Raw genomic sequence first — 27,398 nt, 5'->3', positions numbered from 1 at the left:
CTTTATATTCTGCTGGGTATGCGAAGGCCAGCTGATTGCTGCACATAGTGGTTACCATTTCCTATCTCAGAACAAATAGGTTCAAATAACATCTCAGTTTAACTCTAAGCATCATTTGTGTACAACAAATGAATTTACAGATTTACAAGTTTGCTTAGAGGGTATTAGCTCAAATAAAGAGAAACAGAGGGTAAATGTAAACAGCTTCAGAAAAATTATTTTGAGATAAACATGCACAGAATGAGAAAGGGAGGTTCCAGGATCAAAACCCATGTCATACATGGAAAACCTTAAAAAGCAACATTTACCTTCCGTATGAATTCAGAAGGGCTGAATAGTATTTCAGCCTGAAACTTAAAATGTTTAGTAGACGAGGAATTAAGGACAATGTTCTCAGCTTAAGCTTTTTGAACTGTGCTTTGTTCTATGAACACTTCACATTTCTTGCTATTTTCATCCTTTAAAATACTAAGTCTTCATAATGGAAAATTCAGGGAAGACAGAAGGGAAAAGTAGATCTAGGAAAGCTTTTCAAAGGTCTATTTGTTACAGTGCGCCATTAAATTCAGTCTGCTCTGTGACAAATGCATACATGAATCAGACATTTATCAGTCATCCACTTCACTAATCAGCCCAAAAGGTAACTGTGATGTATCTCTCTATCTAAAAGCAAGTGAAAAGTGCAACTAAAGAATACATGAAAGTCAAGAATTTTATTAACTGAAGAAAAAAAGAAAAAAAAAAACAACTTGAGAAAACACCATTTGGTACTGGCCACGGGTTCCAATTTTAACCAGAGTATATATTACAAAAGACAAACAACTCCAGCAGCACTTGTTTAGCTTTGATTCAAAGGGAAGAGAGTGCCATCTACTGAATAAGAATTTCTAAAATGAAGCAAATGATCCTTAAAACCAAGTAACGGCCCTTCCTCATCCCACCTCTTTGCAGGAAATTGCCAAGTTTAGAGTGCAGCATAAATTACATAGCTTTTAGTTGATTCATAACTATCCTTTACATAAATACAGAAGAACCTCACGATTTTGAGCTCCTGAGTTCCTTAATGGGTAACCATGTTAAAAGACACTCCTCAGCTCAAGAAAGGTTTAAGCAGATAAAAAGTACAGAGGATGCTCCCTGCTTCTAAGGGTTTATTTTCCCCCCAGTATCTACAGCAACAGCACATTTGCAGTCAAATTTTCTCATCATTCCAACACCCTACCGTGGCCATAGTGGTAAAACTTCTCATTCATTCAGACACTCACTATTACTTACTCTAACGGAAGTACAAGTATACAGTCAAAGGTTGTTATCAGGGATGAAACATTCAAATATTGAGTTAATGGCAAGAAGAGCATTCTTTGCAATGAAGACAGCACAAAGAGGCTAAATACATACAACTATTAAGGTAGTTCTGATTCTCTTCCACTTCTGGCTGCCTGAATAAGGCATCTTCCCATACCAAAACGTAGCTCCTTGATATAACCAAGTCATGCCACCAGCAACAGTGAACAAAAAAACCCTTATTTTGCAAGTTTACAAACAGAAAACAATGGCCCCATAACATCTTAAAATACATGAACAGAACACTTATTGATCCAGTACAAATGTAAATTGCTTACCTTGCAAATACCCTGTCTTTGTTTGCTCTTTCTTTGCCATACTGCACAGACTGGACCTCTGTTCTCCCACTGGAAAACAGACCAAAATCTATTAAACACAACTATCTTAGGATAATAATTTCTTGTTCAAAACTGAAACATCAAGAAAAATTCTACTGTTCAAGCAATTGCACTAGCAATTAGACGTTATTTGGGTAAGTCTTTTTTCACAAAGTGTAACATAGACCAACTAACATGAAACATAACGAAGCTCTTTTCTCCCTTTTTCTTATATCCAGAGCAACAAGCAAGTTCTGCTTGTATCTTTTGGATAATATTCTAGACTATCATCTTTTCTATCACAGACACAGTTAAAAGTAATGCATCTCCACTGTTCTCCTAAACTACTCCCTGAAATGTTATAAAATAAACAGCTGCAACTTAGTTCAGCAAATTATCATTAAGAAATATAGATGAGCACATCACAATTGCACTCTGCTTTCTCAAATGCAAAACTGGATCTTTCTGACTCTTCCTTTAAGACCAGAAGTCCCATGTCAAAACAAAGGTCCGATATTTTATGATTATAATATTTCATAATTTCAGTTTTAAAAAACAATACAATATTTTTTAGAGCGCTTATCAGAAGTTGAGAATTGGGGCCTCAATACCAGCAGAACTCACTCTTTTCATTACTTCCCACGCACGTCCTACAAAACATTGATACTTTTTTGCTCTTTTCTGTCCCTTACAGGAATATAAACATTGATTAAAAAAAAATACATATCAAAGAATAATTAGTCATTTTCATATCTATATTACGTAATAAATACAACATCTGTTAGAAAACTCAGAATAAGAAATTGGAACTGGATGGAAATATTCACTTAACCCAGATAATCCCCAATAGCAGCTGTTTTTAGGGAAGATTATTATAAAGCATGACTTCAACAAAAGATTCTTGTCTCCATTTAAAACTCCATACATAACTCCAGGTTACAGCAGGTCAGACCAGGGCCCAACACCAGTCCAAATTGTAATCAGTGGCAATTACGAGACTGAATCTGTTTTCTATGTGCTTTTTGGAATTAAAGTAGATTTCTAGGCTTTACAATATCCGTTTAGAAAGGAATTTCACCATTTGACTACTGAATGTGTGAATGCTGTAGAAATGGACCAACAGAAGTTCAGTGAAGAGAAATGCAAAGACCTGCCCCTAGGGAGGAACAGCCCCAGCGACAGGACAGGGGCCAAGTGGCTGCTGTGTCCAGTTCTGGGCAGCCCAAAACACATAGACTTACTGGAGCAAGTCAAGCAAAGGGGCCATGAAGACATTTAAAAGTCTGGTGCACCTGATGTGGAGCAGCAGACAGAGCTGTGACCTGGTATCTGATTCCAGACATGAGAAGAAAAGACTCAGGGGAATCAAATCAGCCTGTATAAATAGCTGTCTGTTAAGCGATGTCAAAAAGACAGCCAGACTCTTCTCAGGAGAGCTCAGTGACAGGATAAGAAGTAGCGGACACAAATTGAAACACAGGAAATTCAACTTAAGCAGAATTATAGTACAAAATACACAGAACTTAAATCCTGACTGCATACAGTCCTAGGCCATCTGCTAATGCAGATCCTGCTCTGAGCAGCGTGTTGTACTAAGTCCACAACTGCCTTCCCAAGCTCCATGATACTGCAATTCTATGACACTAAAAAGTCTTTCTTTTCAAAGCTCCCGCCTAGTAACTTCTTGGGGTTTTGCATTTTTAACTCTGACAAGCAGTAAGCCATTTGTATTTTTCTTAATTCCTTTCAAATAACTGTAACGCTGTGTTTGCTTTGACCCCCACTAATCATTATGTTTTCATAGAATTACCTGAAGGCTCCAAGACAGTGACAGATTAGTTATAATTATGTTCCTCTTTTCACTCTATACATACACATTGCATTTTTGAATATCGAACTTCAGCTGCCATTTTATTCCCTACTCATCCATTACTTATGTACCACCAAAACTCAGGGGCTTTTTTTTACTACAAAAATGTATACAACTTTACAGGCAAATTCCCTTCAATATGAAGACTGGACTTACAATAACATTCAGTAAAACTCCTAGTGCTTCAGCCACTAAATTTGAGGCTTTGGTGAAGAATGCTTTAAGCACCACTTTGAAAATCCATGGACAGCTTACAGAAGTAACAGTATACAGTAGCAGTATATATATATGTACATACATATACATATATATATATATATATACACATACATACACACACAGTATACCGAAGTTGATATTTTCACAAGTAGCTTTCCCCATTCTTTGCAGCAGTTTTGTTGTTTTTTTTTAAACCTGCTCTGAAAATTGCTTCATTAGAAGCTTTTAGTCCAGTGACAGATTGAATAATACATTCAATAGTTGAACAATTTTGTATCTCTGGCTTCTTTCAGAAATTGAGATAACTCCGTCCTGCCCTGGCAGTTTAAAATTGTGTTAGTTCAGTTTAATCATAGAAATGTTGGCTAGGAGACTCCTGTCCAACTGTCTGCTAACAGTAAATCCTGTCTGGCCATGGCTTCAGCCTAGCCAAGTTTTGAAATCATCCCAAAGGATAGATTCCACAACCCTTCTGTGTAACTTGTTCCAGTAAAGAACGACTCTCTTTTAAAAAACAAACAAAACCCAATGATCAGCTTGACTCTTGAAGATAAACGTGTGGCTGTCACCCCTTGTTCTACCACCTGACATCACCCATGAAAGTTTGACTCCACCATTTCTGAATCTGACCTAGCAGTAGCTTTAAGGCTTGCCGCTAAAGCCCTCACCTCAGCTTCCCCCTCAGATTAAACACGCCCAGTGCCCTTAACCTCTCCTTGTGTGCCTTGTTACTGCTATTATGCAGTCTCTAAACAAGCTCTCAAACTACTTGCACAAATTCTAGCCTTTTGGCTGCTTCATTAACTTTAATGACCTTCCTCATTTTTATAGTTTCCCTTTTCAGCTTACATTACCATAAGTTGAATGTCACCATCAAAGAGCTATTCTGTTATAGCAACCACAATGATTCAAAATCTGCTCAGAAATGAAAAAGCTCCCCCAAATTCATGACAGTAACATTGAACCAAGTCTCAAACACTGTTTGGAATTGCAGAATGGTGTTTCTCAAATGGTTACTGTGAATGTTGGTCAAAAAAACAGATGGCATAAAAATTCAGCCTGTGAATTACTTTCCTTCTGATACATTTATGCAATTCACAAGCGTAACAGAAATAGCCCATTATTGTGCTTTCTCGCTTTTCATCATCTGCCTTTGTACGTCACAGATACTGTTGCCATTCTAGACAGATGATTAGTAGTAGTTCCATTATTCTCTACTTTAGGCACAATTTAAACCACAAGCATTCTGCCTCACTTGAAGAGACAGTTAACTCAGTTACTTCACTCTTCTTTTATTTAAAGCATAAAATACTTTAAAAACCAACACCATGTACCCAGTCATTACAATACAAATTATACCTGGGGATCACAGTTATGCCACTGCCATTCTCTGGACTTTCAAGCTTCTAGATTATTTATATAATTAAAAATTATCAACTTAATTCCATCCTCGTTTTGGAAACTCCTGCCCTTTGTGCAGAACTTATATGCCTTTTATCTTCATCTAGGACCTTACTTGTATGCATCTAGCTTAAATGGGCATTACTTGCACAAGTTTCTCTTGGCTGATTTTTATTTGATCTTTATTAAGGTCTGTTTTCTTGCTGCACACAGTGCCTGAGATCCATCACGTTTTCGAAACACAGACGTAACACTTAGAATTTGAGACTTTTAAAATTCACAAACAAACATAATCCTGCAGGTAAGGAGGCAAAGAAACGCAGCCTGTGAGACAGATATCAGGTATTAAACCTGATAATGACTGCTAATCATGTAGTAATTGTATTTCTAAACTCTTCCAGAAAATTACTTATACTTGAAACCTACCCCGAGAAGGAAGATGAAGAAAGGCAGGATTCAGAAAGTATTTGAACTGATGCAGCTTTTAGCATAAATTCAAGGTAACTGACTGTCTTTACTAATGAGTTGCCTATTAGTTTATGTTCTTCCACATATATTTCATATCAGCACTTACCAGTACCGGAACTTTGAACCCAAAGTGAAATAATGTGCAAAAAAGTTCTTCTGAGGGGGGAGCGGTCTGTCCAATCGGAAGAACGTGTGATGTTCAACACAGGCTTTCCACAGATTCTTACATGCTCGGTAATTCACCATATTGAAGCCCAGTAACGTTTCTCTGGATTCATGCTAAAAGTGAGAAAAATGGATTTCAGAAGAAAATTATTCCCAGTCACATTTTAAATCAAGATAAATACTGCTGCCTTTGCAATTTTTTCCTCACAAAATTATGCTTTTTGATGTAGTTCTCTAATTTTACATTGACTGTATGTATCATAAACTCTTAAAAACATCTTTAAGACCTTAAAGGCATTTTATTGGCTACAGCCCTTCTGCTCTTATCTTTTCAAATAAGCTCATTCACAGGTGTGTTAAAACAAGACTTGATGGGAAGAAATAGTCCCATACGACAAGACCTAATCTACATTAATAAATTTCTTCATTCCCAGAACTCAAAAGGCAACGTGCCTTACACTGCTTTTATTCAACAGCAAACTCTTTTTCCAAGGTAAGCTTTTGCATGACTGCTTTTCAAAATATGTCAAGATACTGAAGAATTATGACTAATGGCTCAGAAAAAACACTGCACTTATATGATGAGCTTAGAGCAAAGAATAAACTGGATTTTGAAACTGAACAGCAAATTCTGATTACCTATTGATGAAATTCAGTAAATAGGAAACACAATGTAAAAAGTGATTACATAATTCAGTTTACAAGAGTTACATAGATAGCTTTTCCTAATTTCCACTTATCAACTGCCCTGGTATTTTCTAGATGTGTTAATAATCACTTAAAAATTAAGCATTAAACAAGTTAACAACACTAGCATTGTAAACAAAATGCATTTCTATCCTAAGCATGAACAACTATGGACGGCCTTGGCTAGGTATAAAGGATATGAAGTTATATGATCTGATGACCATGCATTTTCTTGTCACTCTTGAAGCATTATAACTATGCGTTAGAGAAAATTAACAAAACAACCTGTTGCTTCCCCTAGTTTATATTCTAGAGAATGAGCTGGTCTGATTTTCATGTCACCATCATCACCAGATCAGACATGAAGCATGAAGGAGGAGCTGGTAAGCATGATAAGAAGTAGCTGTGGTGACATCAGCTTAATTGTAATGCGAAACAACACTTTCACAGGAACTTGGTGTGTTAGAGCTTTAAAGGTACTTCAACAATACTTCTATTCATAGCTTCTTAGGCTTTCATCGCAGTGTAGCCAGATCAGATTATCAAACCCTGCCCTTCATCTCAGTTACAGCCAGGAATCAGTCTTTAGGGTGAAGAAGGGCATAAGACACAGGCTGTTAAAGTGCACCACTCCTCTTCATATTTGCCCTTCCAGGTTCAGTAAGATCCAAACACATCTTGGGCACTTGCAACTTATCTTTGCTGGTGATTCTATGGTGCAAGCCCTAGCTCTGCTGCTGATTAGCAGCAGGGTTTAGAGCAGCCCCTTTTTTCCATTAAGAACAATAGGCCTCGATCAATTTGGGCTCACCATCAGGTCCCAAGGCAACACTCGTTAATACCTACGGTATTTCAGTCAAAAGCACATAAAATATCATAAAGGTTATGCTGGAGTCTATGAGAACATTTTTATAGCACAAAGCTCAGGGAAGATGCTGAATGCTCTACAGTATGACATAGAGGTATTTCAAGGTTTTAAGTCTGTTGAGACAGCATTAGAAGACTACCTCAGGGAGTCACAGTTGGATTCTGTTCTGAAACGATTTTCCCACTAATTGTGCCCATGGTTCTTGTTAGAGAGAGGAAACCAGTTCGCTTGCTACAGAGGGGGAAGAGGGAAGCAGCTGGGATGCGATAGAGGTGATCAGAGGCTTGGAGCCTGAGGGTGAAACCACTGGGGAGCCAAATACCATGTAAATTAATTTAAATCACAACCTTTAAGATGCACACTACGTGACAGGTTACCTACAGAATCTAAGAAGGAACACTGGAAGGAAAACTGCAAAATAAAGTCAAAGTTATGTTTGTGATGCCTTTTAATAAAAGGACAAAAAATATAAACAAAAATTATTATATTAAATTAAATTATATTACATTATTAGAATCCCTCGTGCACACACAGCTTAGCCCTTGGATATTTGCCTTGGGTAGCAACATTCATTCAAACCCACTTTGTTTATTTTCAAGCAGAGACATAAAAGCAGATCTCTCACTGCTCAGGAGAAAAATCGGATTAAAAACATTCTCTAGTGAGTCTCCTTCACTTTGCCTAAACAAAGAAAACCCCCAGAACAAAGCAAAAACTCCCCACCCCCATCTCTGAGAGAACAAAGACTAACACTATAAACAGATGCACCAGAGACTCAAGATACTCCTTTTTCCACAAACAGTGGACAGAAATCCTGTGGATGCTTAAAACATAGTGAAGACTGTGCAAAAAAAAAAAAAAAAAAAAAAAAAAAAAAAGGCAGAAACATAGGTAGGGTTGGGAAACAACTGGCTAGGCATCTAATGAATGCTGGTACTGCCTAAGTTTATGTGCTTAGGCAGATAAACCCATACAGCACTTTACAAATCTAACTTAAGTTCTTTCTGCAAGTCAGTAAGAATAAAAAATAAAGCTTCAGATCCATAATCTAAAAATAAAATTTTTTGCTCAAACACTGTGGGCAGGTCTCTGAAAAAATAAGATACTGTTTTGCTACAGACTCTAATTTATAATTGGATTTCTGGGCTCTAAAAGAATAGGCAAACCTGAAGACCATCTTGTTTGGTTGTTTTGAATCACGACTACTGACATACGACTATGTTGGAGATTGGGTGGATGAGGAGGAATGGTTTTAAACTGAGACAGGGGAGGTTCCAGTTAGATATAAGGTGAAATTTTTTCCACACAGAGGGTGGGTGGTGTCACACTGGAACAGGTTGCCCATGGAGGTTGTGGATGCCCCCCATCCCTGGATGCATTCAAGGCCAGGCTGGATGTGGCTCTGAACAACATGGCCAGCCATGAGCCAGTCTTGCTAAGGCCAATATAACCAATGGTATCCTGGGGTGCATTAAAAAGAGTGTGGGTGCAGCCATGTAGGCTTTTCAGTTCAAGAAAGACTGAGGACTTTGAGAGAAAGTCTAGCAGAGGGCTACAAAGATGCTCAGAGGCCCAGGGCACCTCCCTTTTGAAGAAAATCTGAGATACTTGGGACTGTCCAACCTGGAGAACACTGAGATGGGGTCTGATCAATGCTTACAAATATCTCAAATCAGATGGATGGGCCGGGCTCTTTTCAGTGGTGCTCAGCAATATAAAAAGAAGCAACAGGTACAAACTAAACACAGGAAGTTCCATATGAACACGAGAAAAAAAATTCTTTACTTAGATGGGGGCAGAGCACAGGAACAGACTGCTCAGAGAGGTCGTGGAGTCACCTCTAGAGATATTCAAGAACTGCCTGGATGCTTTTCCTCTGTAACCCACTTTAGGGAACCTGCTTTAGCAGGAGTTGGACTAGATGATCTCCAAAGGTCCCTTCCAACCCCTATGATTCTGCGACATCACAGCAGTTAACTGTAACCCACAATACGTAGGGAAGGCATATAGAGAAATGAATGTATACTGATTAATTCTGTGACAGATTCAAAATGTGCAAGGGAAGCAGCGTATGGAACAGCCTGAATAAGCAAAAACATGAGAATGCAAAATCCAGTGAAGAATACAGCAACTGAAGTTACAGCTCAGAGGTCTTCTAATGCTGTAATGAAGAAACTTTGTGTTATTCTTTCTCCTCACTCTCCAAACTCTAAATAAAGAATGAAAAGAAAATCCTCTCCAATTATATAATTGACAGACTATACAACTAACTTTCATTCAAGAATATATTATGCTACCAGTGGAAAATCACTTTGACATAAAACTGCTTCATCTGGCTTCCCTTAAATGATTAATTTACAAGCCAGATATAATCTACTAGAAAGCAGTCAAATAATTCTTTTACTTACGCTGATGCCTCTGAGCAATGCCAAGATAAAGAATTAATTTAATAGGAGATTAAAAGATAAGGCACTTGCATTTTTAAGGACAACTGCAATTAAAAGCTCTCAATATTCATTAGCAGTATGTGAAAAATATCTGTTTTGGGCCACTTAAAAAGTGCGCATGGAAGAGTCTGGAGAAAACACTGCAAAATTTTTCTCCCAAGTTCACCAATTTAATATCCTAGAGTATCTCAGCTTTCCACCAGAAAAAAAATAATTAATGGCCATTCAGCTGCACAATTCCTTATGTGTTTACACTTCAAAACACATGTCAATGTACCATGAATGCATATCCACTATCATATTGTATGTTTGTGCTTCCCAATATAAACTCAACACATTAGGCTAGAGACATTTTACATATGGAATGTGCAAAGCCATGTCACCTGGCTTCTGCTACCCAAAAGAAGTCATTTAGGTTCCCATTATTGTTAAAGAGGAAGGAAACTAAAAGCAAGCATACACCAGAGAACTTATTCTAAAACATGTTTACAACTTATGCAAAAAGTGTCAGTCTTTGCAAGTGTCTTGGTTACACAGATGAAGTCCAGCAATAGCTGATTAACTAGCAACTGGTTCATTAGCCATCATGAAACAGAAAATATCATAAAAACTTAACTAAAGCTGAATGTAGGTGAGATGAACCTCTTCCTAAGAGTCTACCCAGGGAAAGTAGCTTTATAAATAATAATTTTAATATTACATTTGATTAAAAAATTAAAGTATGCCTTCTTTGGAAGCCAAATTTGTGCTTTGATCTTAAGGTATTCATGACTTGAAATAAATGAAAATGAAGTTCTTGCTGTCAGTTTCCATCTGATACATAGACTTTAAAGAAAAACAGAATGAGGCTTTTTAATTTGTTGCTATAAATAAGTCATCTCAGAAGAGAAACAACATTAGTTACATATATCATTTCCACCCTGGTGCAAGTAATACGTGAAGTATTAAAAAGTAACAGAAAATACAATATACAAAACTTATCATTACCATTTTACTGCCTGTATCAATAGGTAAACTCCTTAATTACGCATAATAGCCAAAGTTCACTTCTTCTCACACAACTTCTCCAAAATCCTTGTTCAGTTTTAACTCCCCTTTCTGAACTGATAATTACTCATGCTGCTCTAAGCAGAAGTGTGAACCTCTCCCCAACAGCTAACATGGCAGATCTGCATTTAGTCAGGCAGTTCCATCTGTGAGAACTTCAAACTCCTGGGCCTCCTTCTGCCATTAAGATGAGCAGTTCAACTTGCTGTTGCTGGTCACAAGCCACTGGCCTGTTCTGGTGTAACAGGAGTTCCCTCCTACATTTTTGTTGTTTAACCATATTTTTCTCTGAGTCTGGAGTAGTTCTATAATACTAAGAATGTATTTCTGTCTATAATACTTCTTTTTTTCCCCCTCTGGTTAGTAACTCTATACTTAGGTCTTTAAATCCTTTCAGCTGTAAATAAGAACTGCATAAAACCTTTTAACAAATCTAATGAGTTAATCACATACCCATATTTTAATTAATTCTTTCCCCAGTCTGTAAGGGTTTAGATTCCTATCTCTTGGAGGCATGAAACAATCAATTTCTTGCTGAATTAACTACTCACTGATTCTGTGGTGCTTCACAGGGTAGGAAACTAATGTCAGAATACTTATTTTTCATATAAAGCTTCAGTTTTCTCCCAAGAAATATAGAAGTATGCACAAACCAACTACTGTAGGTACTTTAAAATTGCAAAGGCATTCTTATCTCTTCTATGTAAGTAATAAAGCCACTTTGTTTTACTAAATCTGAACAACACCTACCAGCACATTTTAATCAAACAAGCACATATGCAAGTGAATCAGCATTAAGCATTACCTTTCATTTTAACTTGGTTTCTTCTGAAATCTAAATTTAATATTGATTTACTTTCAACCTTCAATATTTGCATTATATAAGCAATTTTTACTTCCTGCATACATACATAAATCTAAAAGTCCTTTTTGTATAAGACAAACCAAGTGAAATAAGTCTTATTAACCATTGCAATGGCTGTTTGGCAAATGAAATAAACAGAAAATTGATGAAACCGGACTTGAAGACAAGAATCAATATAATACCAAAGTATGACGCAGACATCCAGTACAGAGAAGTTTCATTACTCATTTTTGTGATCAGATTTAAAATAATACTCACCAATTCTTTCCTAAGCTGAACAAAAAACTGCTTGCATTTAAAAGAAATCTTTACAATCTTCAACCTACATGAAAAATAAAACCAGGCCATTTAAACACTTAGTATAATCACTGTTAATAACTTAAGCATTTCTATGAAAATACACTTCTTAGAGCACAGACTTCCTTTCTATAGATAGAAAATAATACAAAGATTTTATAAAACAGTTTGTATGATTTAAAATTTGTAAGCTATGTATATATTACCTGGATATCCTTAATTTGTGAAGAGAAATTTTCCTAACAGTAACATAAAGTGGTGGGGAGAGTATGAGTATCAGTTGTTAAATAACGCTTTGTTATGTAAATCCTTTTTCTTTCCTAGTTTTGTTATTGGGAAAAAAAAGTAGTTGTGTCTTTGTTCAGTTACTGATTTGCTGCTGTTGATCAAGAATCACAAAGTCAGGGGCCAATTAAGCCTGAAACCACTTAAGAGGAACAGACTCGAAAGTGTTACATTAGCCAGTAAGGTCTAACTCAACCTGTAAGAGCCATCTGAACTTCAGCTATTTCTGAAAAATACAGCAATGAGAGTCCATATGCACTGCTAATAACCTGCTAGGCATTAAGAATACCCACACTTGGTTAAACCAAAAGGTGCATCTATATAAGCTTCCTTTCTCTATTGCCAATGATGTATATCCAAGGAAAAGTGTAAGAACAGGCATATGTAATGTTTTCTTGGTATGATCTTCCAGACTCCAATTATCTCAGACATCCTAAACCATAAAATATTTCTTTGTAAATGAAGAGATATTTACAAGACCTAAAGTGAAGACCGCACTCAAACATGTGGAATGCTGTGGTTCTCACTGACAACTTGACCACTTCCAAACTTTGCTGAGAGGATGACAACGCAGGACGTGAGCAATCCAGCAGACTTCTAGACCCAGATTTCTATTACACAGGTTTTGTGCTGACTACACAACTAGGTACCTAGCTACCACTAGGTACTACTACCATAGCTCAACTGGAGTTGAAAGTAGTAATGCTGTGAAAGGTAAAGGTTTCCAGGGGAACACCAACAATAAAAGAGAGGCAAAGGAAAGAGCGTCTCCACTCCTGAGAAGTGATCCAGTGACAAACGACATGCTCAGGTACTCAATGCTTTTGTGCTTTGGTCTTCAATAATCAAAGGATCAGAACTCCTGACTCCCAGGTCTCTGAGACTGGTAGTACAGCTTGTAGAAAACAGCTACTACATTTAATACAGGAAAAGTAATTAGGATACACTACATAAAAGACACACTCTGCATTTTGCCTTGAGCCTGCCTAGCCTTCCTCCTCTTCCTTTTCTATGATCTCTGATAACAAAGACTGCATTAAGAAATCTTCCGTAAAAATTTCAACCAAATTAAGATCAGTGGTAAAGGACATTTTACTTGATTACAGGTGAATCTATTTCTACATCTATTTCTCCCACGTGCATGCAGGTCTATCCTGTCATCTGTCTCCAAGGCAGCACATGATTACTGCAAATGGAATACCTAAACATTCTCTTGTAGCCATGTAATTGCCAAGCACTGAAAAGACATTTTGCACAGGTCCAGTTGCACAGGAGCAAGCAAAAACAAAATTGTCAGATGTCACTGGAACGGCTGTAGGACTAAGGATAAAAGAAGAACGATAAGAGGTCTTATGCTTTCCTCTTAGCCAAAGAAAGGCTATAGTTGGAGAAAACTGCATGTGCTCATATGAGTGGGGGTGGGGTTCTTTGTTTGCTGTTGTTGTTTTAAGTTATTTTGTAAAGACCTATTATTGTGGTACTACAGTCTTCACAGGAAGAAATTAATAACTCTGATGTCAGCTGATACGGTTGAATACAAAGAAGAACTGTTTAGGTAATTACACACACATACAAACCACAGTAAGAATTTAGATCAGCATCCCTGGCATGCAAATGATATGAAACAGAGTTCACAGAAACCTCTAACTTCCAGTAGGGACTTGCAGCTTAATTATGACTTACATTGTATATACCCAGTAATTTACTGGTGTTTTATAGAACCTACTTCTATTATTACTGTTTTCTCCAAAAAGAAAAAAAAAGAAAGAAAAAGAAAAACAACACAGCAGTAAAAGCAGCCTGGATTAAAATCATCATGACTATTACAGCTCTACATTTATTAAGCAGCTTTAATCCAGAAATGGTTCAAAAAATTTCACAACTCTTGGAGATAAAAGGTTTCTTTCTTAGAGTGAGTTGCTATTAGAAAGTTAGGCCTGAATATTACAGTAATTTCAGATTTAACATTGCAAGATCAAGTTTTCATTTACTAGACTAACCATGAAGACTGAAAATTAAGATGTTCTGTGTTTGCCTCAGGCTTGCTTTTCTTTAAATGCTTCCAGGCAATATGTTTGTGTGTTCAGTTACATCCGTGTGTAGATAAGGTTTTAGTCACAGCTTTCTATTTTTTTTTCTCTGTGTAAATCTGCTCCAATTTGATCATTCAAACTTCTGAACAGAACAAACCACAAATTATTTAACATCCTACAACAAAACTAGGAATTAAGCTTTGCAATGCGAACTAAAATGCCTCAGAAATTCAGAGGGTTGGATGTCATTAACATCTCGAATCTCACCAAGTGAAAGAGACCAAAGTGAAGTGAAAACAGGTCACTGATTACAAGTAATTGATCTCACCCTATAACTAACGAAAAACAGAAACCCAAGAGTTTCAGCTACCTATATCAGATGGAATTCAGAAAAGTAGTTTTTCCAGTTTCAGTTGAGGTAATGAATTTAAGCCATTTATATAAAGATGAAATTCAAAAAACTTCAATGTTGTATTGCCCAAGCACACCAATCAGCAGCACGCAAAAATGTCAAAGTCAGCATTTTTCTAATGGGTAAAGTATTTTTGTGCCTGGTAACTTAATGTCTGTTACAATAATCTTTGTTGGCTGACTTTGCCCACTCAGAACTTGATTATAGTATGCACAAAATATGCAGTATGAATGAATGTCAGAGTAGATTTGAAAAAGACAAAGGAAACCAAAGAATATTACTTGAGAGGTACACAGAAGAAAGTTTTGGGGAAGGTGACATAGTTGTGTAGAACATCAGAATGATGCAACAAAACAGGATTTCTCTTAGGCTTTTCCCTTTCTGATACAAATAAGCAAAAAGATAATCCCAAATAAAGGAAATTTGATGTTCAACAGAACTATAAAATCACTGAGGACAACTCCATGATTATGTAACAGAACAGCTTTACAATCTAATTTAGTTAAAAGGAGAAATAAATGACAACCTTTTCCTCAATAAATGCACTTTTTATGATCTTTATCATGAAAACAGCTGCCTACAGATGAAGAGATGACAATACCCCTGGATACTACACCTCACATATCCTCAAGTGACATGTCTAAATTTAACACACAAAGTACAATTAAACTCCAAAAAATGATGACAGCGATTACTTTTGTATTTAGTATCTTAGTTTAGTGGTCCTTATAAAGAATGAGGTAGAATAAAATCAATATATCCATGCTGCTAAACCTTGCTAAACAGTTAATTACACAAAGTATGCTTACAGGCTGCTGAAGAAAAATTATATTAACTACATTTCACACCAGAATCACTTAACAGCACAGAATCCAGAACAGGACAAAAACCCTTCATAAAACTACCCATTACCTCATATTAGGTAAATCATTTTAACTTCAAATACTAAAATTTTTTTTAAAGCACATGACACTGGTAATGGTAGAAAATATGTTCTGAAATACCAAACAAAGTGAATAGCCTTAGCAGCTGTCCTTACCACGGGAAGGTGTTGATTCGTACTCTGTTCTTAAAGATCAGTATTCCACCTGACATCACTCCAATCATTATTTCATTGTTACTCTGATCCTTCAACAAAGAAAAGAGACAGTGAAGTGAAAAACAATATAAATATCATGGAAGCTCACCCATCTCCCTCCTAACACACAAACACAATAGCAAACTAGAACTTGGTTTACACGGAAGGGAATGTGTTTTAGCAAGACAAACAGGAATTCACTTTTTTTCTCCTGTTTCAGAGAGGACTAAATATTTGCTCTAAATCCTTTAGAAAATTAAAATTCTGTGGTAGCTTACAAATTAGATCTTCCATGATATTCAAGCAAACACATTATTCTAGCAGTTTATTATGAATAACAACATTGGCTCAGCATATACTACACTAAAAACAACCAGCAACTTGAATTCCTACCTGAAAGGAAATAGCAAGCTCAGAACACAGAGGGGAGAGATTCTAAAACAAATAATACTGTAAGCATGATTAAATAGTATGCTTTTCCTGAAATACTTATGCACTCTTATCAAACATCTGCTACAGACCTCTCAATTCTTGAGTAAAAATAGGAGAATAGACATAGCAGTGAAGTAGGGTGCTTCTGAAATTCACTTGCATGTTTCTTTAACATGGGGCAGCAGGAGAGGAATATTAGAAACAAAAATGTCTTGTTAAAAACAATTACACACTCTTTGAAGAAATGGTAACACTGTAATGACAAGTTGAGACCTCAAGCTACCTGCTTTATTAGATAAAAATATTTCATTTTACCTATTAGGGAGAAGTAAAATGCTAGATTTCCATACATGTTTAATTACTGTTCATGATCAGATCTTCTCATTTAGAAACTCTCTTTTCAAAATCTGTAGCCTTCATGATTTTAAACTATACTTGAGTTTACAGTAGAAGGTTGCGTGTTTATTTTCACACTAGATTCACCATTCACTACATATCTTATCAAACTCCAATGCATTCACCTTACATAATAGTTCTATTCTGAACCAAATAAAATATGTTTTTTAAAAAAAAATAGATTCTTAAATACCAACAATGCATTTGACACTGATTTTATTCTTTTTCAGTAGTAGTCAGCCAAACTGACATTCAGGCCAATAAGGCTGAACCCAACTAACATAAACTAAGCAGAAATTATAGCAAGCAAATACAATAATCAAAATGTTTAGGTTGGAAAAGACCTTTAAGATGATGGACTAAAAACGGCAGCCTTTGATAATGGTAAACTGCATTTAGGCAGCTTATAAGATAAATTCATTATTTTCAACCTTTTCTCCTGGAAAAAAAAAAGTGACCAGGAAGCCTCACTAAAAACACAACAAAAATAGTTTAGTTTCCCACAACTATCAGAGAAATCCACTTTCCTATTAAAATATTAGTTCATCCAAACTTACCCTTGCATAGTGCAATTCAACTCCATAGAGTTCTAAGGTACGTGCTGTATTGAGATAATTGAACTCTGCTTCTGCAGGAGACAACCCTCTGAAAGAAAGAAGCTACATAAGAAACATTCAAACACAACTCCCCAGTAGTCTCTTAACTGAGCACTAAGAGAAAATGTGCATTGACCTTTCCTCCTTCTTCCCTCACCCCAAAATCTGAATTTTCCTTTCTCACCATAAACAGCCTCATTCAAGAATTTTATGTTGTGCTTACAGAGTCCTGAAACAAACAGCTTGCAAATGTAGTTTTTAAAATTATTATTATTTCTAATGTACTGCAGAATTTAAATGGCTCTGAAGCTGTGAAAACTGGAAATTGCTTTTGAAATACTGCATTTTCTATTCATAGTAGCAATCTCCCTCCGAGACCAAAGTTTAAAATATCAATCCACTTTAATTTTACTTACTCTACTTAAGTGGATTTTCTAAGTCACTGAAGCGTACAAACGTCTTCAGAAATACAGCCTATGTTTTGTTAAATTTTACTCTAGCAACACAGAATCGAAGTTCTAAAATGCCAAGGAGCTATCAATGAAAAACCATTACTTATTGTTATATATTGAAAAAACAACCACTTCCATTGCTTCATCACCTTTTCCTCTTTAGTGAAAGGTCAAATAACTGCAAACAGGAAAGACCAGATATCAAAGAAAAGGACTTTGTTACATCTAAAGTAACTCCTGCCTTCTGGTAACAGCGCCATGAAAATCAAGGCCTTTATGTATTGTCAAGGACTGAATGAAACAAATTAACTAATATCCTGTTAAGTTCAGATAGTATGTAACAAAAACAAGATTTTCAGTGCACCTTTATTAAGTTCATTAATGCGCCATTATTCCCTCTCATTCTAACATACACATTCTATCTGGGCACAGTACTAATTGTACTTACACAGATATTCTACCAAAAAAAAACAATACCACAACACATTTACATAAACATCATTTCTCAATAGAAGATTTTTAAGACAAAATGTTCAGTTTTTATAAAATAGGAGAGCACCAACAATCAGGATTTGATAAAGTCAGTCAGTATTTTTCACTGCAAATCCTTACATGTGCTGCTGATGTAACTTTGCTATCTCTTTTTCAAAGTCTTGAGGCTGGCCAGGGATGAAAGAATAGTCTGAGAGGTAGCCTGGCAGGTTTTCTGAATGGTTGTAGTCTCCCAGCTCAGCTAAAACATTAAAAAGAGAGGTTATTGTTTATCAGTGATTAGCTGGCACTGTGCAACACATTCAAATTCACAAGTCTGATCCCATACATCATTACCTATAGCAAACAGAAGTAGTGACATTTGAATTCTCCTTTTCCCTTTTGAATAAACCATCACATACTCAGCAAATATCGTGGAAATAATTTAACCGTGAGCTTTGAGTGGGTGTTTATGAAGGAAGTTTGTTAACTGTTTAATTTCTAAGGCACAAATTGATTCATCAATTCCCTCCTAAAAACTAGCACTAAATAATACACATCAAGGTATTTCAGGTAATAGCTTTTTCTCCCTTTTCTTTTTTCAAACCCTTGCTTACTTATATATATATTTAAGCACTACAACGGTTGGTTCTTCACTTTGCAAGACCTGCAAAAACAACCAGTTCATTCTGCACAAAGATACGTTTGTACACAACTGTATGAGTGCAGTAAAAGTATGCATACATACACCTACACTGCTTACATGGAACTACTAAAAAGTGCACTTTCACAGCTTCCAATACCTCCTCAAAATGAAAAAAAAAAAAAAAATAGAAAAAAAAATTAAAATCTCATTTATTGTCAGAATAAATAATACAAAAAATAACCTAAGAATTTGCTTAGAATACAGGCATTGAGGCTTTTTAGCTCTAATCCAAAAACAATGTAGCTTTAAGTATCTGAAATGCATCTAAGATATTTACAGTACTAAGTAACATAATGGGTGAAAATGGGAAAGTTCACAGCAAGGCAGCATGGTGTGGGGTTCTGGGAAGGTCCGCAGACACTTCTACAGGGCATGAAAGAAATGACTATAGAGTGGATGAAGGTACACAGAGAATGACAGGGTAAACAAGGGAAGCAAAGGCAGGAAAAGCATCTGAGGCACTTCCATCACAAGAAACAGATCATATTTAAAATTAGTTAAAGCCTGGAAAATGTGGCCAGGTTTCATTACAGAGTGCAATTCTTGCTAAAATGGGCTATAAATAATACAGGGCTGTCTGAGTTCTGGGGTTGCTATTTACGAGGGTGGCTCCAAAAGAATGTCTCTTATTTTATTACGTTGGCCCATGACATCAGAGGTGGATGTTGGTGGTATGGCAGCTGAGGTTGAACCTTCCTGTCAATATTCCATTACATGCTGTCGCTCTGTGCCAGATGGCAGCAGAGGGGCAGTTAGAGAAAATGGTGCTGACACAGAAGTGAAGATGAAGCAAAGGGGTGGAACTGAATTCCTTCATGCAGAAGGAATGGCACCCATTGACATTCAGTGCCTCTTGTTGAATGCCCGTGGAAACAGCGGATGTGAGCACAGTGAGGCAACAGGAGGTATGTTTCAGCAGTGATGACAGCAACAGTGGATCACCACCACAGGTGCAGATTTTGATGAGTGCAGCATTCAGGCTCTTGCATCACTTATGAAAATGTATAGTAACTGTATTGAAAAACATTGTTTTGCAGATAAGAAACTGCTCTATCAAATAGCATTATTGTGCTTTATCAGTTGTAGTTTCCGTGGAAGTAAATAGGAAACACTGCTTTCGGAGCGACCTACTTATTCATGAAGAATTCCAAGACCTGAACCCAGAGGTAATTAGTAATGGGCACACAAAGAAAAGCATTAGACAGAGATCCACACAGTGAAGAACTGAAGGACAGGAACATCTCACATACTACATGTCTAACTACAATGCTCTGTGCATGACCACTACACTGTTTTAAAAATGAACATAATGCATTCTTACAAGCTTAACTGTTAAAACTTTTCATATTGTCTGCTTCACTGCTGAATACCTAATCTTTCCCAGGACTTCTTTAGAAGCAAAACTAGATACTGCTAAATTTCCAAACATATCAGTACTTACACGTATATGAATACTAGCAATACTTACATTGAACAGCATAGGAAGCCAGAAGAGCAGCAGTATTATACGGACAGGGCAACCTGTTTTATTTTTAGACGAAAAACAAGTAAAATTATATATTCTATATGAAAAGAAGTTGTTTTGAAAAGCCTATCACTTCATAATGTATTCAGGCACAGGTTGGACAGAATTGTTATTAATGTTTATTTTTGCAAGTATAATTCTTCATGATCAATACAACACCTTTTCCTCAAGTTGTATATAATGTTTAGGAGAACAAAAATATCTTACCTTCCAGTAAGAATGTCCTGCTTAAGTTGTAAAAAATACTGGTACCTTAATTTAAAAAGAAAGATAGTATTAAAAATAAAATCATTTAATAATTTTTAATCAATTTAATGCATCTCCATCTAGTGCAAAGCTTAAAACTTACATTTGACATCTTGTTTCTTAAACTCACGTGGCAAAGAAACCAAACAGTGATAACTGAAATAATACAACTTCATAAATTAAACAAGTGACAGGCTAGTAATTACTCTGTAATGAAATTATAAATCATATTTCACCCATATGCTGTAAAATTCATTACCTACATATTTTGTTTTCCAGTATTTATATTCAGTTTAAACTTTAAGTGCTTTCACAGTGAACGAGAACAGAACTATTCGGTGTGTAAGCCAGAAGTTGAAGATGGTTTCTACGTGTACGGGTACCTTAATGAGTTGTACTCCAGGTGGACAGAAAAAATTAGTTTAGTCTCATTCAACATTACTCCGTTTTCATTTAGACTAAAATATGTACTCTCAGTTTTGTAACTCTTTTGGCATTCCATTCTAAAATAGCAGTTGTGGATCTACTATGATAAAAGCCTTTTGAAAGTCTTCTGACTTCCTTGAACTTCTGTTCTGAACTTTTCTTTAATTATGATGTGAGAAAGCTTGGTTTAGTTCTACTCTTCACATACCCACTCTTTCAAGCAAGGAAGCTGGAAACAGCCAAAGAAATAGACTAACACTTTAAAACAAGAACTATGTTTCAACCAAACAGTGGCAGCAGAAACAGCATAAATAAGAAATACATATATCCAAACAAACCTGAAAGATCAAACAGATTTCTGCCTAAAGTACTTCTTACGATTCCCCAGCAAGACCCAAATCTTTTGTTCATTCAGTTCAATTCAGTTCCCTCATACTTCACTCAAAGCTTTTGGAGAATTCCAAAGCATAAATATTTATAACAGGAGGCAAACTACACCTGCTACAAACCACATCTGAAACAGACTGAACTGGGTAACACGTACTGAGATAGCAAGATGTTAGCACAAGCTTGAATTTCCACTAAAACCTTACTTAGTAACATGGCATAGAAGCAGTCTTAAATATTTTAGGCTTTGATGCCGTTTAATTAAGATAAATAAATAAATAAAATTCAATGAATGGAAATCATTTACATAATTCCTTCTTATAAATCAATTCAATTTTGGAATACCCTACTTTACTATTAAAGAAATCAGTTACTTTTCTTCTTGTAGTTCTTGCTTGAAACTGCAGCCAGTTGTGATGATTCATTATAAACATTCAAAACTACAAAAATGTAAATCAGTTTCCTACTGCCAACATCTACTACTGTAAAAACATAGGGAATAAAATTCTGCATGTGTAGATGCACCTTTTGCTTCTTGTTTTTATTTCTTACTTTTTATGAAATGCTTTATTAGAAATATTCCATAATACTCAAGGGATTTAATGATTAAGGAGTACTAAGCAGAGTTCATTTTCGGTCCACTGTTTTCAGTAAACAGAGAAGTTAATTACTTGTTAGCTAACCACCGCAGTTCCAACACAAAACCTCGCATATTATTAAGTGAAATGGAAAATCAATAGAAGCTTTATTAATGTACATCTGAAAACCCACACAACAAGGAACGTATTGTATTACAATGTTTTTTTCTACTTTACATACAGGGAAAAGGACAAGATAGAATTATTGTTAATTGGAGTCAATATTAATAAACATGTCCTTCTGCAATGAGCTTTGTCTCCTACCAACACAAGTTCTTAAAGCCAAACCCTCCAGCACAAGCTGAGCTCCCACTGACCTTTTCCTGACCCAGGGCATTCATAAGCTGCCTCCCCCTCTCATGAATTCTCAGAGGTCTAATTTAAAGATACAAGCTTGTATCAAACCTTTCCAGCTGATTCACACTGACACACACACACACACTGACTCACCCTAATGTTTTCATGGAATTTATAAAAGCTGAGGGTCTTAGAAAAGCCTCATCTTGAGTGGGAATTGTCAAAAATATCAGCTTTGTTTGTTTTGTTTTTGTAGGTCGGTTTTGCTCTAAGAGGGGAAATGCCGATTATGTGAAAGGGCCACACGGTAGTGACAAAGCATCCTAACTTCACTACAGAAACCCTGCAGATAACATTCTCTGTACAATAATTCCAAACACAAATGAGTTTTCTCAAGGGCAATTACCCTTATTAGAAAAAAAGGCAGAAATGACCTAGATACAGCAATCATACATTACTTGCCTCCTAAATGGCTGCTGTATTTATAGCACTGTATTTACAGCATAATATTTAAGTAAACAGTTGGCTTTTCTCTTCATTTGCTTCATATAAATCCACATTTACTGTCATTTCCATCTCTTCAGGAATACCTTATGCTGCCCTTTAATTCAAATATCACACTGTTTTTGTTATCCCAACAGAGTAAATCGCCAAATCCTCAGTAAATATTTCCATCAAACCAAGACTGATCAAGGGTTTCTACAATTTGTTTTAGTGAACAATATTTTTTAGCATAGATGTTGGTACATTTTTGTCCAAAATTTGACAGATCAGAAGTTACAAACAAATATGGACTCAGATACCCAGTTTTGTTGCTCAGAATTTCTAAAGCTATCTTTAATAGCTTAGATACTGTATTTTGAATGGGGTTGACCTGTTTTCAGGATGGCTGACATCCAAAAATGACAATCTGTCAAATCACGCTACTTATGCAGACTAGAAAAAATTGGAGGCATTTCTTCAAGAGCCAATCACAACTCACAAACCTCCTGGTTGGGTCCACATTCAGCATTTTCTTCAACAAACTTCAACACATTGCTAGCAAAATAAGCTTACAATGTTTCAAGGACTACAGTCACACAGAGATGAATTTTGTTTGCGCCAAGAAGAAAATTATAAAAAGAAATCAATTTAAAAAAATGCAGAAAGCACAGGATTTTTATTTATTTATTTTGCAGATCAACAGGAGTAATGGGAATAAGTTTGTATTCACTAATGAATGATGACTAAATATTTTCCTTTTCCTGTTGTTTTTCTGTTTCTACTTGGTAGTATTTTCTTTATACAGTTCACTTTGCACATATATTTGTATATTTATTCATAAAGGTTTTTTGTTACATTGATTGCATATTTTATGCCTGCACTTCTCATTTATTGATAAATTAACTAGACCTACCTTGTATATTCTTCTTGAAGCTTGTTTGGGTCACTTACAAAAAACTTAACTCTCAAGTTCAAACTGTGAGGAGATCCTCCTATGGTCAAGAAAATAGTTTCTAATTAATTGGGGTACCTTGGCAAAGCAGAACAACAACAATGAATGAATTGATCAAATGTATACACATACTCACTTTTTAATTGTTTCCTGATAGGTTTGTTTGGATCCAACCACCTCTGGAAAGAGATAAATTATAATACCAGTTTCAGATAAATCACAAATTTTATGTTATAGTCTTATGCATCAACAAACTGTTGCTTTTTAATTATTTTTTCATTTATTTTATTTTATTTTATTTTTAATCAGAAATGTCCTACTTGCATACCACAGTCAAGACTCTGAAAGATGCCACATGAGCAGTTGCTTCTATTTGCCTGAGATTAACTCTGCTGTTCAGGTATCTGTCTGGTACTACTACAACCATCGCTTGTGTCCAGCAGAGGTTAGAACTCAGTCTCCGGGTGTTTAACTATTTTAGCGATACTTGAAACTGACAGCCTAAGTCAAGCTAATAGTGACAGGGAAAAGCTATAAGGCTAATTTTTACCTCTGTGTAGTTAATTTGCATAAACCAGTTTGGTTTCTTCTAACTCTGCAATCCACAAAGTGATCCCAGATCTGACTGGCAGATCTCATTCCAATTGCCAGAGAATCACCTCTGCTATGTCCTTCATTGCCCATCCTGTAAATCGGAGACTCAGCCTACTGAATTAGGACTATAGAACACTCGCAACAAATGCTCATTCTTCAAAAGAGTCCCCTTCAATTATCTGTCATGGTGATTAGCTGACAGCCCTTATCACATAGTAAATGATAGGAATCATGATCTAAACATCTACAAGATACCAGAGCTAGAAAAGAAAACCAGGACAATCAAAACACTCCTCTTACAAGGCCTGAATTTTAGAAGAAACTTATGTCTTACTCCAAATAATGGTGAACATTCAATCTAGTCCCTAGACACAACAAAACAAGCAATATTTCTTTAAAGAGTGAGCACAACCTCATGGTTTTACTCTCCACTTGCAACTTGCAGCATTTAGTTTTATTGTAACTGCACAGTGATAATGGACAAACTCAAATGACATAGTGTAGGAGAGGATACACACTACTGTAAATAATTCTGTCCCTACAATGACCCAGAGCACAGTGATGCTCCTCTACAGCCCATCATTTCTGGAGTCATATTGGAATAAAGTCTGAACTGAAAAAGCCATTTAGGAGACACACTTAAGCAGTAAACTTTGTACTTCTACTTGTTTAAGAGCAGCTAACAACTCTTCACCAAAGTGCTGCTCAAAGGACTATGAACAGCAATTCACATGAATGCAAAGGTTCATTGATTTTTTTCCCCTTTGGGGCATAGCCTAAAATAAATCAGCTCAAGAAAAAAATAAAAATAAAACCAAAACCACTCAATTCCCTGAGCAGGACCAATGACAATAACTCCTGGTTGAGGTACAGTAGTGTTACTTCATCCAGCCCTGCAGAAAGATGGAATACACAAGAGGCACCACCAAATGCACTCACTGTGGTAGTAAAAAGCTTAAACATTGATTAAGCACTCAATTTCTCACTATCTAGGCATCATCCATTCTTTCAGTTTCAACGTTTGTCTATTTTAATATGTTGTTTGCATGTTGATTACTATTACTAATTAAGTCAGATAGTTTTCATAACTGCTATTTAATTAATTCACTTCAACTGATTTATTCTTTATGCCAGCTGATTTGACCCTGCCTCCATTTGTTTTTATGACACATATTGTTATTTCCCTACTTAATTTACTCTTTTCCTCTGTCAATAGAACTCCCTAAACCAGTTTCTCATTTCTGCTCCACCTTCTTGTAGAAATACTATTCTATTCCCATATCTCTCATATATCAAATTATCAATGAAAATACCATTCACAAGTGCATCAAATAAACACATAAAAATTGGTGAACTACTGTCCCAGTTTCAGCTGGAGAGAGTTGATTTTCCCTTCATAGTGGCTGGTATGATGCTGTGTTTTGGATATAGGAAAAAAAAAGTTGATAACACACTGATGTTTTTTCTTTCTGGCTGGGAAGTGCTGCACAGAGCCAAGCATGTTTCAACTTCTTGTACTGTCCTGTCCTGCCAGTGGGTGAGCTGGGATTGCACAAGGAGCTGAGGGAGGGGGGGGGTGGAAATAATCAGCAGACCTAAACTGGCCAAAGGAATATTCCATATAATAAAAACATCATGCAAAAGCTATAAAACTGGGGGAAGTTGGAAGGGCGTGCTGCTCAGGGCCTGACTGGGTATCAGTCAGTGCACAGTGAGCAGCTATGTAGTGTATCACACAAAAATATCCCACAAGATGCAGCACTTCTCAGTGCACTGTGTCATGCACCATATCCATCATATAAAAAAAAATAAAATAAAATCAATAGTGTTCCTGTAGAAAATCAAAAGAAACAAATTAAAATTTTACAATTAAGTATCTTGTTAACAATAAAACACGATCCCCACATACATTAATACCATGATCTATAAAATAGATTTTACTTACAGGGTTATCAGTGGATTCATCCGCCAGCTGTAAACCAAAGTAATCTCTCTCTGTCAAATCGAGATGTTTGAAGACTATGTCCAACAGAACTTGTCCCTGATCGTGTTTCTGCAAATAAGACGTAATTGTGAGCTTAATGGAAAAGTACGTCACTGCACACACAAACTTGATGCTAGCAGAGCACTGATGCATTATTTCAGATGCGCTCTAGCATGCCGCATTTTAAGCATCATGCTGTGTATCCTCATAGCATTCTTTTAAGAAAAGCACCGTCTCTCTTTTTGAAATACATGTAAGAAATTATCTTGTTCATTTTCTAACAATAAGAACTTCTATTTTCTTGGCTAACTACATGGTTATTTCTGAAAGGCTCTCATTCACCAAATTTGATACTTAAAAAGGATTACAGGACAGAGAAAGAAAAAGAGGGGCTGGGATTTGACAAAGGACTTCATAGCCTCGTCAGGGACACTGAATTTTGAGGAAAGGTTTTTCAGGCCTGCACAAGTTATTCTTGTATCTGAAGACCTATTCCCAAATCTAAATAAACCAGCATATTGAAAGAGCTTGCTTCCACAATTTAATGGCACAGACGGATGAAGCAGACAAATATCCAGCTGAGAAGAAACGTTAACTCTACATTGACTAATTCAAATAAACTGAATAGTAATGTTTCTTTGCAGGGACAAGCGAACAAACTTGATTCTTTACTGCAGGGACAAACCTTACCTGCAAAAAATCTGTGTGTTGTGGGTACCTAGTAATTTCTTGCCTAACCTGAAAATATTGCCAAACAGTAATTTAAAGGCTAAGCATACCATTCTGACAAGACTCTGTAAATACATTTATTGAAACCTGAACGAGTCTGCCAAACAAGTTATGAAGTGTCATAGCTTTCTGAAGTGCAAAAGATCAGGAGAATTCTGCAAGCCAAACAGTCTAACAAGAAACACACTGAAAGATCTGACTGATACACCTTCCACCCAAGTTTTCTACTTCTCTGGCATCAAACAAGCTTCTAACAACACTATAGGTGACAATCAAGTATT

At 36.1% G+C, this 27,398-nt stretch overlaps 1 protein-coding gene across 8 annotated transcripts in view; it reads right to left on the bottom strand.

The window, feature by feature from the left end:
- Nucleotides 1-27,398, bottom strand: part of PTPN4 (protein tyrosine phosphatase non-receptor type 4) — a 123,324-nt gene that overhangs the window by 28,305 nt on the left and 67,621 nt on the right. For 7 of the 8 annotated variants that reach the window (XR_014948288.1, XM_085553225.1, XM_085553226.1 and 4 more), the window contains 11 exons: nucleotides 26,350-26,457; nucleotides 23,947-23,989; nucleotides 23,772-23,850; nucleotides 20,589-20,633; nucleotides 20,325-20,377; nucleotides 18,292-18,412; nucleotides 17,189-17,276; nucleotides 15,765-15,853; nucleotides 11,957-12,020; nucleotides 5,726-5,898; nucleotides 1,623-1,691 (listed from right to left, as the gene is read on the bottom strand). Coding sequence is in view for 7 of the 8 variants with exons in the window: in XM_085553225.1 (XP_085409351.1) it covers nucleotides 1,623-1,691; nucleotides 5,726-5,898; nucleotides 11,957-12,020; nucleotides 15,765-15,853; nucleotides 17,189-17,276; nucleotides 18,292-18,412; nucleotides 20,325-20,377; nucleotides 20,589-20,633; nucleotides 23,772-23,850; nucleotides 23,947-23,989; nucleotides 26,350-26,457 (932 nt within the window). In the remaining variant the exon portion in view is untranslated. Of the gene's footprint in view, nucleotides 1-1,622; nucleotides 1,692-5,725; nucleotides 5,899-11,956; nucleotides 12,021-15,764; nucleotides 15,854-17,188; nucleotides 17,277-18,291; nucleotides 18,413-20,324; nucleotides 20,378-20,588; nucleotides 20,634-23,771; nucleotides 23,851-23,946; nucleotides 23,990-26,349; nucleotides 26,458-27,398 lie in introns of those variants that run through there. The other variant, XM_085553229.1, reaches the window with a different exon arrangement.

The sequence above is a fragment of the Coturnix japonica genome, chromosome 7 (genome assembly GCF_054131305.1).
Source record: "Coturnix japonica strain WE chromosome 7, WE-NBRP24, whole genome shotgun sequence".
Taxonomy (NCBI): Eukaryota; Metazoa; Chordata; class Aves; order Galliformes; family Phasianidae; genus Coturnix; species Coturnix japonica.
The sequence above is the reverse complement of the archived record's forward strand: the minus strand, read 5'-3'. Positions and strand labels throughout refer to the sequence as shown.